This window comes from Podarcis raffonei, chromosome 10, assembly GCF_027172205.1.
Source record: "Podarcis raffonei isolate rPodRaf1 chromosome 10, rPodRaf1.pri, whole genome shotgun sequence".
In the NCBI taxonomy this organism is placed as follows: domain Eukaryota; kingdom Metazoa; phylum Chordata; class Lepidosauria; order Squamata; family Lacertidae; genus Podarcis; species Podarcis raffonei.
Genome location: NC_070611.1, coordinates 64,763,344 through 64,780,055, shown reverse-complemented (window position 1 = coordinate 64,780,055; position 16,712 = coordinate 64,763,344). Strand labels below are relative to the sequence as shown.

Sequence of the window (16,712 nt, the reverse complement as noted above, 5' to 3'; positions counted from 1 at the left end):
TGCAGAAAATCATGAAACTGATAAGTTAATGGAAGAACACAGCATTTCAGCACGCTGAGCGCCCCACCCACTGTACCCTTTTTAGTTGTTTGACTTTGAAACCTTTTCTGTCCACTGACCTAAAAGACAGTTCACGGACAGCAGTTTATTCAAGTACAAGTTAGCGGCATCTGTTATTGGACCTGCAGGGCCTCAGACAGTGCAAAGTACAAGTGTGTTTTCAAATTCTGGAGGTTAAGCAGTTTCAAGAGATAAGAGAGTGGGGTGGGGGAATGACCATGACTGTGGAAGAACGTCAGAAAAGCCCAAATGGATTGCATCAAATATCCATCAACTGTAGGAAGTATCCAACATCAGTCAATCAAATGCCTCTGGGAAGCCCACAAAAGCATAACAACAGCCTCCCATTGTTGCTCCCCACCAACTAGTACTGAGACCCTAGCTTAGTGAGCTACCTCATACTGTCTATGAGGTACACAACCACTGTCTACAAAACCACTGGTCAGAGATGAGAATGGGGTAATCTATATTGGCTCCTAGGACTGGCAAGCAGCATGGATCCCTTGGACAGGCCAAGTAGAAAATACTATTCCACTGACCAGACCAAGAGGAGGAAAGCAAGATTACAATAATATTAAATAACAGGAGCCTGGGCTTCTAGTTTTGTCAGCAAGGCTTCTGCATTCTAAACCTCAGGGTCAAACTCAGGCACTCTCAGTTCCAGCAACAGAACTAAAGGACCCGTCACTGGAGAAAGCACAGTCCAGCTCTGGGTGCAAGTATGGCTGTCCCAATCTCAGGCTAGTCAGCACGGTTTGTAATGGTATGCAAGACTACTCTAAGATTTACTGTGGGCCATATCCACACACACCAACTTTTTGTGACCAAGACCACCCCCAAAGCATAGCGTTTTTAAATTTAAAAAAAATTGGTCTTCCATGCAAAAAGGTTTTTTATTACCTGCAAGACATGTCCATTCCCCTGCACTTCATTTTTTACTGAATGCTCCCATGGATCCCTTTCTGTGACACTATAATGCCAAAGGGTTTTTGTGAGCCCCTGAAAGACTGCCTCAGAATTTGTCCTTTTAAACAAATGCAATGTTATGCTCTATAATGAATGATTTAAAATAGTGTAAAACAGCTGCTGGGAATGCTTTTTGGAAAGCAAGCCTTGAGAACTGCAGCTATTACCACAGCCACTTTTACATGCAGCCCCAGAGAGTTCATCAGGGGTCAGCGTGGCCCTCAGCCTGAAAAGGATTAGCCACCCGTGAACAAGAATATATACAATTTCTATGAACACAACAGATTTATTAACCAATTGCTCAACAATAATAGGATGGATTCTTAATCAGCAGAAGCTTGAATCAGTGCTAGGATCCCCTTAATCTGAGCATGTTTAATCACCCTTCAGCAGGTAGCATGAAGGCTTTCACCCTTGGGAAACGTCAAGGTTTCTAATTTGGGGTGCCAGCACAAAAAAAGGAAAGTCATCTCTTTTATTTTATAAATCCTGAAAAGTTGTAAGGCGAGTAAAGTGAGCTAATCCAGGGACCAATCACATAAAGACCTACATTGAAAAGATTAGTCACATTAGTAGCATTTGGAGAACAGACCTTCAGGGTCACGCTGCAAAGCATGTCAGAAAAGAGTCAACCCTCAACTTGTTCTAATCTGACTCTGTGGACATGTGAACCTCATCAGGGCACAGCCATTATAAGCAACCCGATATTGAAGGAACAAACACCCACACAACGGCTACTGAAATGCACACAGCTTATTGGTAGATTGTATTGCAGCACCGACCAATCCTTCAACAACTTAGTCGAAAACACAATCATAGAGCCGGGCAGGACTCAAGCACTTCTTTGAGGATTGTGCAGATTTGGTCTTTCAGCCTTTATCTCAGCCAGTGCCAGAAGAGATAGCATTAGAGAGATACTGTAAATGAATCCACCCTGTTTTAGACAAATATTTAACAAGTATCCAAGGTTATCAATCCTGTGGAGTTAGATGAGGAAAACAGGCTTAAAACCAATATTGAAGTATTAATTCAGAGCATCAAACTAGCATTCTGCGTTAGGAGATGCCAAAGCAGGATAGAGAAGCACCGGAATGGAATCTGGTTTTCTATCTGTGGGTTGACAGTATATATATTAAAGCAGCCATCATCTTTCAACCTCAGAAACTTCTCTAATATGGGGGGTAGTAATTCTGACCTACATTATAAATTCACTGTAAATCTTACTGAGATAATATCCTCTTCAGAGGGCATTATATTATTGATCTAAAGTCCAGGCTAACAAAAGTGATTAAGATATATAGCACTAAATGCCTCACACAGTTTCAGGTCACTTTATGCAAGTAACAGTTCAATCTAAAAGTAAAGGTTTCCCCACCTTTGGATGGAACATGTCCAATATACCTGATTACATGGTTCTTCATCAAATGAAGACAATCGGCAGTTTATTGTCAGAGAGAATTGCCTAAAGTCAACAAAATTAGAAACCAGTGTTTACCATACCTGAAGGTGGAGGGACATCTGTTAATAAAGAGTGAACATCTTCCATTGCATCTGTATCATCAATCTGAAAAAAGACAGTATATAAATTATGTTGCACTCTGAAATTGAATTTATCAAAATTAATACAGCATATACTGTATGACATACATATACATATAGCCAAGGCTTTTTCGCTCCTAAAAACATGTTTGGTAACTTCAGTTAGGCTTAAAATCACCATCACGACTAAGGTTGCCCCTGGACAAATTGAGCTGGAATTTAAATATAACATGCTCAAGAGAAAGTGTGTTTATGAACACAGCCAAAATCATTTCAACTGGTTTTTCGCTCTTCAAGACAATTCAATTGATTTGGGACTATTTTTAAATGCTCATGATTATAAAACAACTGTCCATATTTTTTTTTAAAAAAAGATGTATTTATTTCATAAAGAATAGCTGTGCCAACTTTATAAAATATTCATTTCCTGATCTGTAGTGGCACAAGCCATAGATTGGGCTGTGAGAGGGAAGCGATGCAAGCAAACAAACCTGCTAAACCAGCCCCTTCTTCAATTTTACCACTGTCACCATATGGATACCATTTTCCCCTGGCTGCCTCCACTAAACACCTCCCATATCTCTCTCCAACATTTCTTAACTGGTGCAGCCAAATCACCACATTGGACAGAGTGGTAAGGCAGTTAGGTAAGGGGTGAATAAGAAGGCAAAGACACAAACCCAAAACAAACTTAGTTTTTACTTAAGATTTTTGTGTGAGGTAAGGAATTCAGAGTTTTTAAAGATGTTCTAGAAAAACATTTGTTTTTTTAAAAATAGTTTTGACTAGCTTTCCATAAAAGCAAAATACAAATAAGAGAGGAAAAGGCATCCCCTCCCAACTTTTTGGACCACCAGACAGTAGATGACTGCTCTTTCAGTTTTCATTTCCCGAAACCTGTTAGGTCCCTTAAATATTTTTTTCAATTTTTCCCTTAGCTACTAAGTTCCTAAGCTGAATCTCTGACCTTGGTCAGAAAGCAGATGCAACAATTTCACCAACCAACCAAAATACAAAATTCTGAACAGCTATATTCCTTCAATGTCACAAATAAAGCAATACTTTGGTTAATAATTATCAAAGCAATCTTATCTAGAAATGAAAAAACAGAAGAACTCAATGAATGCTGAGAATAACAAACAACTTGTACACTTAGGTCTTCATTGATCAAACAGGAGCTAAAAAATATTTGTTGTAGGCCACTAACCCCTTTCTAGTCTATTTTGGCTGATAGAGCATATCTGATAATTTGGATAGTTAAACTGTAAGTTTGTCACTAAGAATTTTAGAGTTACCTCTCCTAGGGCTGTTATGTTACCATGAAAATTTTTGAATTCCTGCAACTTTTTATTATAGAAAATCAGGCGTGTAAGGCAAACAATCGTATACTTTATGACAGTGGACACCCCCAACCCTCCCCAAGGATTATACTTCATGAAGTAGAATCTAGTTCACAGTAGCTTGCACCACAATAGATGTGTTAGTGTTTAACAAGAAAGTATTCTTTAATTAGCAACTTTGATATTTTTATACCCTTTAAGTTCTTCAGAAGGCATGTAGAAGTCTAAACTTTACAGAACATACCTCCAAGACGAAAGCATCTTTTTTTCCATGGGACAGGTCCAATTCTGTAATTTCATCAGAACTTTCAGACTGTGATCTTAGCACCCTAGTACGCCTTGGTTCTGGAATGGGCGAACCTATAATTTCTTCAGGTGCCTCCTAAGCAGAACAATGGTATGAAAACATGTATGCATCCCTTATTTTATTAAATCTCGCTTATTTTAAATGTCATGCCACTATACTCTTCCTCCAAAACAAAGGCAAAAAGTACAGGCACTGCCCCTTATCATCAGGGCCAAATTCAACACCTTGAAAGGTACAATCTGAAGAAGTGTTGAATAGCACGGATCAGGTCCAAATTCATGCAACGCAGAACTTCTTCAAAGTGCACCTTTCGATTGCTGGTGCTTCCTCCCTTCCTTGCTTGGCAGTGGATGAAGGGGTGCATGATTTCTGCAGTCTAAAAAAAAAGCACAGAGGCAGCATCCCCTAAAGCAGAAATACTGCAGTTCAAGAGCTGAGGAAGCAATAAAGTGTTTGGCTGTTTAACTGTTCCTGTCCGAAGTACCCAACTGAGAACCTAATGGATGCAGCATCAGCATCTTCTTAGACTAAAGAATCCACCTACAACTTATGCTTTCTCTATGAAATGAAGGGACATTGGGGCTCTGCAGTTTAAAAAGTTATGTACAGAACTGAGCACACTGCGGGTTCCTGAGGGTAAGCCAAGGCAGGAAATGAGGAAACCAAGACTAGACCTACATGGTGTAGCTGGGTTCTTCGGTCTTTTGGCCTTCCTCCTTTACAGAAGCCACCGATTTAGGCTTGAGATACATCAGGGGGTGAAGAGGTGTGGGGAGGAAAGGTTCAGTTGTTCTTGCAAACCTCTTTGTATATATGCATTATAATAATAAAAAGAAACCTCCCCCCCCAAAAAAAATTACAGACTCCCCCACTTGTGCACATGGCTACCTTCTAAGTAAGTTTCTTTGCTCATGTGCATGATCCATTCTGCATTAGCTAACAGGATATAGATTAGGTATGAACTGTGTATGACTCAGAATTGTTTGAACGGTTCCATAACCTTGCTTACTGGAGGGTTAATCTCATAAAGCTCCTTATTTTTGGCTATTGTATCATTTATCTTCTTCTGCATGTGCGATATATGTTGTTCGTAAGTGGCGTCATTCGGCGTCTTCCCAGCAATTTGAATCCCACCAGGAGATGGTAAAGCAGTCAGGTATACACCCGTGGCAGACTTTAAAGAATAAGACAAAAAAAATGCAATATATATTCATGCTTTTTTTAATAAATGCTTTATAAGCATGCATTTCACACTATTTGTTACATGTCTACTATTTAAACTTGAATCTCACAATCACAAATTTTCTAGTAATGTTATACTATTGGAATAACTTCTGGAAGCTTTCCACACTAAACCCATTTGACAGAACATGTAATCCATTCAGGTTTTTAAAAAGATTAGCAACACAAAAATTCATCCACTGTAACAGATATCACCTTCATTGTTCATACTTACAATTTTACAAAGACTGCTATAAGCTGGATCTTGCAAGAGTCTAGAGTGCCCTAGCTCTTATATCGTCTATGTGTTTTATATACAAAATACAACAGATAACATAGAAGCTGCAGACAAAGCATCTTAAGAACTTAACCAGGATGCATCCCATCCTGAACCACAATGAGATCTATTCTGCCAGCAGCCTTCAAGGAACATCCCTAAATGCTGAATCTCAAAGTCTCTGTTTTCATTAGAAAACTATGGAGAAGATAAACGGCTGGATCAAAGTTCTCATCCTAACATTCACTTTCTTCAGGCGTTCAAAACCAAGTGCAATGCTTGAGACTGGGTAGGAAGATGCAGGGGTGTGAACGCATGTGCAGCAACAGTGGGGCTTAGGAGCGCAACTCCCAGGCCCACAAATGATCCATTCCTGGCTGCAAGACTGTTTCTACCAACAATTATTTAAGAACTTGAAGAGCCTCCTGGATCAGGCCAAAAAGCCCATTTAGTCCAGTCCTGTTATCACTATGGCTAATCAGAGGTCTATGGGAGGCCTGCAAGCAGGATCTGAGGACAACAGCTCATAGAATCATAGAATCATAGAGTTGGAAGAGACCACAAGGGCCATCGAGTCCAACCCCCTGCCAAGCAGGAAACACCATCAGAGCACTCCTGACATATGGTTGTCAAGCCTCTGCTTAAAGACCTCCAAAGAAGGAGACTCCACCACACTCCTTGGCTCTCTTCCTACATGTGATTCTCATTAACTGGTATTCAGAGGCATACTGCTTTCCGTATCAGACATCAGAACTTAGCAACAGGAACACAGTTCTCTGGAGTGCAGCTGATGCTATTTAACATATACTGACATGGATGGAGGAGCTGAAATACAGGAAAGATGCTGCAAAGGGAAGGTAGGTGTTTTTTGGGGGGGACAGAGTTTTGAGCATGAGACTGGAGTCTGTGGGAAATGCAGACTGACTCTTTAAGTAATGACCTTCATTTCTGGTTGAAGAGAGCCACACTTGTGTCACTTGCTGATTCTGCCAGCTGCCAATGGCTATTTTCCAGGTTCTCTATAGCCTTGAAAACTAAGTCCATTGAAGTCTGCTATTCCCAAATCTATAATCTTCCCTCATCCCCAGAAATACATTTAATCAACTAAATACATCTCTTAAATACTACCTTCACTTTTTGGTGTCGTCATTTATTTATAATAGGTACTTTTTATACTGCCCTTCAATCAGATTCCATGGCAGTTTAGAAGAAAGACTAAATGGCGCATAATCAGAAAAGCATCACAACTAAGACTAGATTGTATCGTCCATTTAATTGTGCATTTACCATCATGGAAAAGTATTGAGGCATTCCAGGTGGCTGCTCACCAACTGTGGAGCCCGCTTCTCTTAAAGCATGGAGGGCCAGCTGGCTGCCTGTAGGCCAAATACCTTCTGAGTCACTTCTGTATGCTTTACTGGTAGCTTGACCAAGTTTCAATTAAGGCACAGCAAATGCTTTTCTCATTTAATTGCAATGAAAAGAAAAACGTATGGTTGCACGAAATGTAAATAGCCCATACTTTGTTTCTTTTTTACTTTGTTTATAACATGTATTTTTACTTTCTTCATAACATGTGTGTAAATAGGACAATGCATGTCCTTGTGTAGAATACTATGCCTGAATGCATGTGCTCCATAATTTTGGAAGTGCCTAACTGCCAAATAGCGCCAGCTTGATTATAGAGCCTACCTACTTGATTGTGGAAGATTGCCACTTTCTAGAGAACATAATGGCTACCAATAAGACTTTGCCTGACTATCTCAGTCAAAGTCTGATCCTCTATAATTTCTAGAAGAAATGTAAAAAAAAAATCCTCTTTGTACTGGCATCCAGTGACCAGGAGTAAGCAGCTATGAGGATATTCTAATTTAAATAAAGGTGTTGTTTTCATTATGTGGGTTTTATTTTATTTTAACTGCTCTCCAGAAAAGGGAATAAAAGAACCCCAAAATAAATACAGAAAAACTTACTGCCAAACCCATTAGCATTGTTTCTCCTACTGTGATCTGAATCCTCAGTCCAAAAAGAGCGTTCATTCCTTTCAGTTTTAGCTTATTCATCAGCTGAGTGTGTACTTCATATTCCATAAATGGCAGCAGATTACTGATGGAAGTTGCATTTGCTTCGGCTTGTGCTTTCTTTTTCAGCCGACACAACCTATTGGGATGGACAGTAAAACACAATGGGTCATGTTCAACTATGTTTTAGTTGGAGCTGTCCCACTGAAATTAATGTATATGACTAAGCTAGTTCCATTAATTTCAATGCATCTACCATGAGGCAAACCTAGTTGAATACTATCAAGAGTGGTAGGCCTGGTCTTACATGAAAAGTCTCTTAGCAATGGCTAAGAGGTTTAACACCATAAAATGCCCTATTCTATAAAAGCATGATTCCCGAGGCTCCCCACCACAATCAGTGATATGCCAAGCTATAGGTAAAATGGGTTGAAGCTAGCAAAGGTCTAACAGATAAACTAGAAGGTCTGAACAAAAACAAAGGACTAGATTAAAAAAATAAGAGTCTGACAGATGAGTTTTAAAGCTTACCAGCAACAGAATTATGTGCAGCATTATCTACTAAATATGCAAATTAAAAAAGGGGGAAATGCAAGTTCCACCCAGAAGGGAGTATCGCCAAGTTAAATGGTACCTCCTTCCTAGAAAATGTGCTTAAGCTGTAAGGAAAAAAATGATGTGTCAGAAGTAGCAAGTTGCTTGTCTCGACAAAAAGCGTCCAGACTAAAATTCATTTTTTGCCTTCCCTTTTCCAGAGTAGACCTGCTCTTGGTAAAAGGAAACTTTCAGATGCTGTTAAAGGAGCCAGCACTACTAACATTGACAACTGTACCCTGCTCTTTAAAACAGAGAGCAAAGCAAATCTGGAAGAAAGATACCTGGCTTGAATGAGACATCCTTTCCCAACCACCAGTGCATCCACAGGCAAATCTATTGTTGTGAAAAGAACATCAGGGACTTTTTGCTTCCTGCAGTTGCAGCAGTAAGTGAGGTGAGCAGGGAATGGCATGTTGAGCTCATCGTATGGTATGTGGCAAAAGCCACAACCCAGAGGTGATGTTTCCTCTAACCTAAAAAATGATTGTGAGACATCTAATATTACCATTCAGACACCATCTTGTGAAATATAAATATTGGATTTTACTGTGTGTTTTTTTAAAAAAACTGACCCATGCAGGCACTAACAGAACCCATACATTGTGGTGGTCAACTTTTGTTCTCTTTTTATGGTCCTTGCAACTGATTAAGCTGGTAAACAGTCACACACCTGTCACCTGTAGTGAGTCAAAATTGCCTTCAAGAGATCAGGCAGGGATGCTGTATGAAAGTTTGTTCTCCTCCCTCCTTGCTTTTTAAGGTATGCTTGTATATGCAAGGCAAGGCTGGAATACATGGGAACTAATGGTAGAATACTTGATTTTATCAATGTTAAAAGTCAAGCTTCTATAGAGTTACAGTCTTAACAAGAATAAAAAAGCTCAGTACAACGAAAAAACCAAGTTGCATAAATCAGAGGGACAATTGCAACACAGTACTGTAATAAGATGGACTGTTTTGATTAGAATGAGCAAATATATGGCTATGGCTTTGCCTTTGTCTTAACAAAAAAACCTGACTGTACCCCGAGGGCTCTTGTTTTTAGAACATAACACTCAGAGAGTTTGGGCACCTCTAGAACAGGTTCTGGCAGTTTGAATTTGAGCAGAGATAGAATGCATGAGAGCAGTGAGTCAGCAAAGGGCAAAGCACCTTGGGGTGCAATTGTTCTCTTTGGGAGTCTGATGCAGGATTAACAGTTGTGCTGCCTCCTCTAGGAGTCTGTTTTGCTTGTTCTATACTCTGCCCGTATCTTTGTAAATAAAACTCATTATGGCAAGAACACCTAACGTCGTTTTCCTGATCCAAAGAAAACCCATAATACTACCCCATTACTTCTTACCTCTTGGGGAAATAGGGAGCACCTAAACATATGTATTGTCTCGTGTTTCTGACAGCTGCAGCGTAATCTGAACATGGAGAGCTACTGTTTGCAAATCTCAAAATATTCTGCACTGAATATTTCACAGAAAGGTGGGATATTTGTTTTGGGGATAAGCAAATGAAATCACAGGACATGGTAGTTTATATTGTTATCTTCACATATAACACCTTATCCCTCTTCTTTATTTTTAAACTACCACACATCTTCGCTGTACCTTGCACTGATAGGATTTTTCAGCTGAGCAAGTGGACCAATTTGATGCTTTCGGCATAAAAAAACTCGAATTCTGATAACACAATTTGCATATCAAAGCTTCATCATAAAAACAACTGGGTACAACCCAAGCAGCAAAAGTTAGACGTAAAACACCTTCCCTTCAGAAGCACTGAAACAAACTCATCTGGTCTAATGGAAAGGATGGATTGCTTAAACAACAGCTTTAAAATAAAATTCAACAAGAACATCTCTTGCAATAGAGCCCACTGAAAAGAACAGCATATACACATATTATATTCAAAACGTGGTGCTTACCATCTTTGTATTTATCTGATACTCTTTTATATACCGGGGGAGGGATAACAATATACACTATTTTATGAGGGCACAGAGGGAAAATGGTTAGGTGCAGACATAATGCTATTGATCCCTAATGATGAACTGGGTTAAGATGTACTTTATTTAAGTAAAAGTTTAATCCACTAATATTTGCAAGGCAAGATGAGGAAACAAGGGGGAGGGGGAATGAACCAGGATGCAATGATGCAACAACAGGTATGCATTACAGTATTTTATAGGCCTGCAGGGAGGCAGGGGAAGTACTGGCTTCTGGGAGGAAGTGGGAGCTGCCTTCTAGTCTAACCTCAAGCAAAAACTTTTTATCAATACAGCCTGCTTCCTAGTGGATAGTGAGGAAAGCACCTGTGTCCTAAACCACTAGATGGTGCCAAGTTGAAGAATGAGTTGTGCTTCAATATCATCAACTCTAGCCGATTTTCTCAAGCTTAATACCTCTAACGTTTCATGAACTTTAGTTGACATTTTTAAAGAGTTAAATTTACCCATGCCCATTCAAAAGATTTCGTCAATATTTCAAGAGAGGCAAATTGCCACACGATACATTTATCATCAAGCTTATGCAGTGAAACGACACAGGGGGTCACTTGTATGCAGTGTGCTATGAGAAGCAGAATAGGAAGGAGTGGCAAAGAGGAAGAAAAGATTTGCATTATGTGGTTAGTAGTCAAATGTGTTACCTTGCTGAGGCTGTTAGAAATTTGAAAACAATAAGGCTAGAGATTTGGTGCAGAGCTCCACAACTTCTGTTGTTGTTAGTGAAAAATCAGTAAAGTGGTTGGCTCCGCATCCTGTACTGTAACACTGGTAACCTACCCTAATAGAGAAGAACTATCCTGGTTTTGAGGAAAAAAATCAACCTCTCCCTTCTCTGACCCTATGGAAAAGTAGCCAGGCTGCCATGACAACCTTTGTTCCAAACAGACTTCCGTGGTGCCATCCTGGAGAAATCTAGGGTTCAGTACAGCTGCCGTGCCAGATGCAGACAAAATACAGACCTCTTCACTATAGAAAAGAAAAGAAAATGATAAAGCCACATTTTTGATTATATGCATTTTTAGGCATCCTATTTAGTAAAAGTCAAAACAACAATTATGAAACCAATTCAGAGCAAATCCTTTTGGAGCTGTATAGCCCAAGTTGAAGAATATAGTTACAGCATTCAGGAAAGGTGAGGCAGCCCTCTTGGAGCCAGCAGGACTGCACTTTCTTCTCGTCAACAGATGATTGGCAGGTGTCTATCCCACCCACCCACCCAATCCAAGTTGGCCCGTAGGGGAGATAAAGATCTGAGCCATTGGGTCAAAAAGGTTCCCCACTTCTATTCTACCAATATACACTAGAACTGTTGCTGGCATATTTTCCCAAACACGTTGAATGAGTGAACTTTTACTGCTGTGAAGTTTAGAGATAGTTGGCCACCCAGTTATCATACTTCAAAAAGAAGACATTTCTTTCCAAGCAGCATTGATCAAAGAATGTTCTGGGGACAAGAGAACACATAAAATCCTCCCATAGGTTGTGAAGCCTAAGCAAGGGTGCACTATAAAAAAAAGGTAAAGGACCCCTGACAGTTAAGTCCAGTCGCAGATGACTCTGGGTTGCAGCACTCTTCTTGCTTTATAGGCCGAGGGAACCGGCGTTTGTCCGCAGACAGTTTTTCCGGGTCATGTGGCCAGCAGGACTAAGCCACTTCTGGCACAAAGGAACACCGAAACCAGAGCAGCACACGGAAATGCAGTTTACCTTCCCGCCGGAGCGGTACCTATATATCTACTTGCACTTTTTGGGCGTGCTTTCAAACTACTAGGTTGACAGGAGCTGGGACTGAGCAACGGGAGCTCACCCCGTCGTGGGGATTCAAACCGCCAACCCCCTGATCAGCAAGCCCAAGAGGCTCAGTGGTTTAGGCCACAGCGCCACCCGCGTCCCTAGGGAGCACTATGTTCTCCTGTAAATACAAGGATCTAATTAATTGTTCTGCTCCATCTACAAGAAACAGCAGCCAATACTAGAGTAATGGAAACTTCCTACAGTGCTGTTGCTATGTTTATTAATTCAATTATTCCATTAATTTATAGACCAATTAATATTTTTTCAAAAATCTAAGTGATTTTCAAAGTAAAAAACGTAAAACTGCAAGGTTTAGATTAAAAATAACAACACAAAAAGACATTATCACTAAAAAGAATCCAGAACCAGAATACTGAAACAAAATACCGAGCAGTGCAGTCTAAAAAACAAGAGTCAGGAAATGCCTGAACAAGTAGGTTTTTAATAGGCATCTGAAACACATCACAGTGGTGCATCGTTGGCATGCACCAGGAAGGGTGTCCCTGCCTCTCTACCTGTTTTCTGCACCATTGTCTGAAGCATTCTTACTGCCTATCTCAGCTTTGCCTACACACTGCTTCCTGCAATAATTTCTTCTCCTTCCACACATGCTGCTTGTGTGATTCAGGACTCATTTCAAAAGCATTACAAAAATATAAGTGATTTACCAAATGCTAGTTGATTCACTGTAGCCCACCACAGCATGACACCCCAGTGCCTTTGCATGGGATTTTATTTCTTGTCGTATTTCGGCCCACCATGCATCTCGTGTCTCTGGGTCATCTGAAAGATAAAGCAAAAATCAGTCACTGTTCTGCACTAACACAAGCATGTAAAACTTTGTGGCAAAAGATCAAGAATAATTTAGCTTTCAAGCTGTCACAAGCGCCTGACAATTTTGTTTTTGCTTCCTATCGGCCTATCTCTATACTGATTAGGTAACCTTGCTTATTCCTTTGTAGTGTTGATTTCATGAACTGAAACCTTGTTGATTCACTTGACTTCTTTAATTCTTAGAAAAACACAAGATTTTTATGGATTTACTTTGTCCAACACTGCCTTCACAGGGGAACATTGTGGCTATGAGCTACACTAATTTCCTATCTAACCTTGTATGTGCGTATTTATTTCTTGACTAAAATAGAGCAGTAGCCTCTGCAACCAGGATCTACCTCAAATCCCACTGTAAGGACATCCGTAGTCACCAAATCTCAATGTTAAAGAGATCACACTCATTGTGGTTTCCTCCCTCTCTGGGCATCACTTTCAAAAACTCCCTAGTCAGGATACCAAATGTGGAGCTTAACGCTTGTTGTTCGTGTATAGAAGCCCCCATTGCTATATGTAATTCTCTATCAATGGTGTTTTGTTTTTCGAATACACCCTGAGAGCAAAAATCAGAAAACTTTTGTGTCAGTCTTCTACAACTCCATATTCCAAGTAGTCCTTCTCCCTCAGCCTCTGGTCATAGCCAATAGCCACCCTCTTGCCCATTAGGGCAAAATAAGGACCTCACTTCTGGTCCTTAACTATGACAATGTGTAAATTGCCATGTTTAGGCCTTTTTTTCTTAACAGTGGGAGAGGGGAAATCAGTGTTTTGACCCTTACAGCTTTTGAGGTCAGTTCTACCCCATCTGGAATGGCCAAGGGGAGAGGGAACATGCACACAGCGCCAAGGGTCAAAATGACCCTGCACAAAGCTGCTTATAATTTTAGTTGTTGGCCATAGCTGGAGATGCTTAGCCCAGAAATTCTTCTGTCCACCAGAAAGAAGCATAGAGGATGAAATGTTCTGTCTATTTTCATAACAGACTAACCAGTAACTCAGCTTCTACCAACATCACAGATGGGATCAAGGGTCAGTAGTACCCCCACAGGTTTACTAAGCCACTTTATAACCCTGAATTGTTTAACCCCACCCCTCGATTAGAACTTTTCTTGTGAAAAAGCAAAACCATTTTTGTATCATAGCTATTTTTGTGCAAAACTAAATAACCTGGTTTTTGGGGTCACGGAGACCCCAACTGCAAGCAGCCAGTACCCTCACTTCTGTAGGTGGCAAGACAGGTCATGACCTTTAGATGCCCATTTTTCTCTATATATAGAACCATCTCTGCAAAATGTGTTTCTGGGATTTCTAGGGCACAATGTCACTGGCCTCCTTCAAAAGAAAGAATGAAGTTCTCAAACTGAGGACAAGTTTCAGTGCTGAACTACAGGTGTTGGAGACAAGCTTACCCTTGTGTGTGGCCTATGGGATACGTTTAATAACACTCACACACAATATTTCATTATTACATATGATAATGTAATAACTGGTGAAAAATTAGTGCCATGCAAAGAAAGATGTCCAATGGGGCAGTATATGCCATCCAAATGCACAAAGTATGGCATAAAACTCTGGCTGTGTTGCAATTCCAAAACATCATGCTTATGATACAAATATGTATATATAAGCGGGGACTGGAGAGCAGTAGTCAGACAGTAGTCAAGAAACAAGCAACACAGGATTTACAGGATTATGGATGAAATACAACAATAAACAGCCAGGGGATTGGTGCGAAAAACCTGACTCTGGGTGGCTCACTGAAAAAACAAACAAACCAGAAATTCTCCCCAAGTTCCTTGCCCACAAATCCTGAAGTGTCAACAGCAACATATTTCGGCTTTCAAGAAGATTTGACACTTTTCAGTCATAGGCTAACTATGTAGTACTCTCAGATCGGAATTTTAAGCTTGAGACCATTCTGTATTGTATTAAATTAAAGGAGGCATAGATGCCTGTGACCAGATTGTTTTCATATACAGTTCCACATGCATGATTAAACTGTGGCTGATGGTGCTTAAATATATGGTGGACACTCACTGCTTATGTCTGGAAACTCAACAAGCCACTGTAGTGTGAGTATCCTGAAAAATCCCCTTGTGGCTGATCTAATTCTAAAGTTCATCAACCTCTGCTCTAAGTCTAGATATGTAGCTAGCTTGCTTGGGGCAGTCTCAGAACTGGTAAATCATTTGTCTGGCCTACTCTTACAAGTTGTGAAAAGTGGTGCTTTCTGCTCAGGCTGCTCAGTTATCATGCACTATGGTTACAAAGTCTGCAATACTAACCTCACTTACCTGGGAGTAAGACCTATTGAATTCAATAGAACTTACTTCTGAGCAGACATGGTTAGGATTGCCCTGTTATTAATTTAGAAGAAATTATAAACCTATTATTATTATTATTATTATTATTATTATTATTACTATTATTTTAAAAACCTAAGCAGTATACATGAAAAACAACACAAAACAACTATTTGTTGTTACCAGGAGTTCACCACTCATTATCACTGCACCGTTATAATGTAATTATAACATATGCATATGTGTGTTAATGGCACTTTTTAAGTTTAAACGGTGGAATCAGTTTTCACACTTTACATAGTGAAGTGTTGCTAACCCCAATGATTTATGGGCAATTATAGTGTTTTATTGGGAAAGAGGTCTCAAAAAGGCATGCATTTTATTTTGTTTTGTTTTACTTGCAAATGGTCTCATGCTTGATAATTTCCAGGTATTTTCTTTTAATAACTTTCCTAGAGCATATCTAACCATGATATCAAATTGATACAACCTTTTTTTCTATTGAAAGAGGTTTAAACTATTTCAAAAGCAATGTGGAATATGGCATAGTTTACAGTTAAGCCATTCTTTCGCTACCAGTCTGTGTTTTCATAATGATATGACAACCAAAAAATAATCAAATAAGACACACAGCCTATTGCTGCTGCAACCAAAAAGGGAAAGATGTTGTCTTACGCTAGTAAATAAAATGGTATTTATTAAATGAATCAAAAACTCAAGGTATAACATTCATTTTAAAGAACAATTTTGTTAACACTGTAACCATAAATGACACGTTTGTGAGGATGCACTGAAGGTAAACCTTGTTTTTGCACCCTGGTCTTAAAACAGATTTACTTGGAAGTGGGTTCCAATGATTGCAAACAGAACTTACTCACAAGCAGGGTGTTCAGAGCAAGAATCTTTAATTCATTTATTTTTCAAATGGCTTACACATGCACCAGCAGAAATATTTGTGGAAGTTATTATGGAGCCCAACACAACCAAAAATCCAAAAGCAATCTTAATTCTCAAGAAAAATGTGTTTAAGAGCAGGACTTGCTAATTAAGAAGAAAGAAATGCATTCAGCAGCAAGCACACACACAAGCAAATAAACAAAAACAAACAAACAAAAATGACTTACTATGTACTGTGAAAGCTTACTTATAAAGGAGAGAGGGCTTTGGGGACTCCCTTTCCATAACACAATTTCAGAAGAGGTCACCATAAAGAGAAATAAAATGAATGCATTTATGAGTTTCACTGACTCCATAATGACAACCATATCATCATACAGCCATATTTATTCTAAGTGTGGCTGGCCCTGCCTTTTTAAAAAAGCATGCAGTGACTAAACTAAAAATACAAAGCATACTGCTATAAATTAAGGCTGAAAAACTGGCAGCTCAAGTGAAATCTTGGGTGATGGTGGTGGGGCTTGGCTCAAGGCCTCCCACAAAATGGAAGGCTAGCAGCTAAC

At 39.6% G+C, this 16,712-nt stretch overlaps 1 protein-coding gene across 21 annotated transcripts in view; it reads right to left on the bottom strand.

Annotated features, from left to right (window-relative positions):
* The window catches only part of C2CD5 (C2 calcium dependent domain containing 5), a 92,541-nt gene that overhangs the window by 21,914 nt on the left and 53,915 nt on the right, over nt 1–16,712 (bottom strand). For 14 of the 21 annotated variants that reach the window (XM_053405636.1, XM_053405639.1, XM_053405638.1 and 11 more), the window contains 7 exons: nt 12,787–12,901; nt 11,195–11,290; nt 8,610–8,801; nt 7,684–7,870; nt 5,222–5,386; nt 4,150–4,287; nt 2,527–2,590 (listed from right to left, as the gene is read on the bottom strand). In XM_053405636.1, coding sequence (XP_053261611.1) covers nt 2,527–2,590; nt 4,150–4,287; nt 5,222–5,386; nt 7,684–7,870; nt 8,610–8,801; nt 11,195–11,290; nt 12,787–12,901 — 957 coding nt within the window. Of the gene's footprint in view, nt 1–2,526; nt 2,591–4,149; nt 4,288–5,221; nt 5,387–7,683; nt 7,871–8,609; nt 8,802–11,101; nt 11,291–12,786; nt 12,902–16,396; nt 16,427–16,712 lie in introns of all 21 variants that reach the window. The other 7 variants (XM_053405628.1, XM_053405630.1, XM_053405633.1 and 4 more) reach the window with 2 other exon arrangements.